This window comes from Nematolebias whitei, chromosome 9 (assembly GCF_014905685.2).
Source record: "Nematolebias whitei isolate Nwh7 chromosome 9, NemWhi1, whole genome shotgun sequence".
NCBI classification, from domain to species: domain Eukaryota; kingdom Metazoa; phylum Chordata; class Actinopteri; order Cyprinodontiformes; family Rivulidae; genus Nematolebias; species Nematolebias whitei.
Window position 1 is genome coordinate 51,468,954 of NC_056506.1, and position 1,641 is coordinate 51,470,594.

General features: G+C 43.1%; 1 protein-coding gene across 1 annotated transcript in view; it reads right to left on the minus strand.

The window, feature by feature from the left end:
* Positions 1 to 427: 427 nt before the first annotated feature.
* The window catches only part of LOC119414826 (mitofusin-1-like), a 13,190-nt gene continuing 11,976 nt past the window's right edge, over positions 428 to 1,641 (minus strand). The window contains exons 15-17 of the mRNA XM_037681947.1: positions 929 to 1,125; positions 643 to 777; positions 428 to 494 (exon numbers count right to left, since the gene is read on the minus strand). Of these exons, the coding sequence (XP_037537875.1) occupies positions 428 to 494; positions 643 to 777; positions 929 to 1,125 (399 nt within the window). The remainder of the gene's footprint in view (positions 495 to 642; positions 778 to 928; positions 1,126 to 1,641) is intronic.

Here is a 1,641-nt window from a genome sequence, read left to right on the forward strand (position 1 = left end):
GTCAGTCTTTTAACCTTTTTTGCTGTAGTCAGTCAGTCAATCAGTTTGTTGGTTGGTTGGTCAGATAGTCAGTGTGTTGGTCAGTCTGTCAGTTAATTAGTTATTTGGTAGTTTAGTCAGTAAGCTTGTTGGTCATTCAGTTTGCTAGTCATTTAGTTAATTAATCAGTTTGGTGATCTGTCCGGCACTTAGTTAGTTTGTTGATCAGTCAGTTAGTTTATCGGTTGGTTAGTTGGTTGGTCATTCAGTTTGTTGGCTGGTTCGTTTGTCATTTAGTAAGTTAATAAGTTATTTGGTCAGTTGGTTATTTAATTAATTATGTTGTTTGTCAATTGTTAATTAGTCAGTCTGCTACTGAATGAGAGGGTTGGTTGCCATGTCAGTGATTCAGTCGGTCAGTCAGTCAACCAGCTAGTTACTTAGTTTGTCAGTTTTCCTGCAGGTACTGAGCAGAAAAGACCTCCAGCTGAGCCTCCAGCTCCATGGCTCGGTTCCTGAAACACAAGAATCAGATTCTGATCTGAATCCGCAGCTGGTCTTGGTTCAGAATTTTAGCCTGTTCTGAGTTTCACCTGGTAGTGATGATTCAACTCATTTGGAGGGAAAATGCTGGCTCAGAAGGAGAACACAAATAAGTCTCACCTGAAGTTCTTGGACTTCTTCTGGATGTTCTCCAGTTTTTGAATCCTAAAGCTCAACTGCCGAATGGTTCCCTCCAGTTCTGCTTCACTCAGGTCCATCCTCTGAGTCAGCCGGCTGAAGGTAGACGACAGCTCCCTGAAGAATAAAGACACAAACAGAAACAAAAACAACACAGACAAGACAACCAGGAATATAAAAAGAAACAAATAAACAAAAACACCAAAATGCACAACATATCCACAAACAAAAACACCTTCAGGTACGCTGTCAAAGAGGTGGAGCTTACCTGAACACCTGTTGGCTGCAGGCGGAGCCTGTGATGGGGATGATGGTCCTCAGGCGTTGGGCAGTGTGCTCCACAAACTGCTGCTTCAGTGTGCGTTCCCTGCTGGCGTCGGTCCAGGTGAGTCTCTCATACAGGTAGAGGAGTGTGTACAGGGAGGCAGAGAGGGCGACGATACGCCAACCCACTGAACGCCACACCTGCAGAGGTCAAAACACCTGAGATCCACATGAGCAGGTACATCATTCAGGTGATGTTGGTTAACCAGGTAAATAAACCAAGTTAATTAACCTGGTTTATTTACCTCTTCAAGGATTCAACGTTCTTTATTTATCATACGCACCACATGTGGTGGAACAAAATTGTGTACACATGGTCCCAGTTACATCCAACAAGAGTAAAAAATGTAAAAGAAAAACAGTGATAAGATCTAAAATATGAACAAAGAAAAACATCAACTAGCACTAGTAGCACAAAAACAGTACGTCAAACAGCAGCACAAACATGAGTCTGTGTGAGCAGATGAGCAGGAATGAGCAGATCAGCAGCAGCATGAAACATATCAACAGCAGCATGAACAGATCAGCAGCAGCATGAAACAGATCAGCAGCAGCATGAAACATATCAACAGCAGCATGAACAGATCAGCAGCAGCATGAAACAGATCAGCAGCAGCATGAAACAGATCAGCAGCAGCATGAAACAGATCAGCAGCA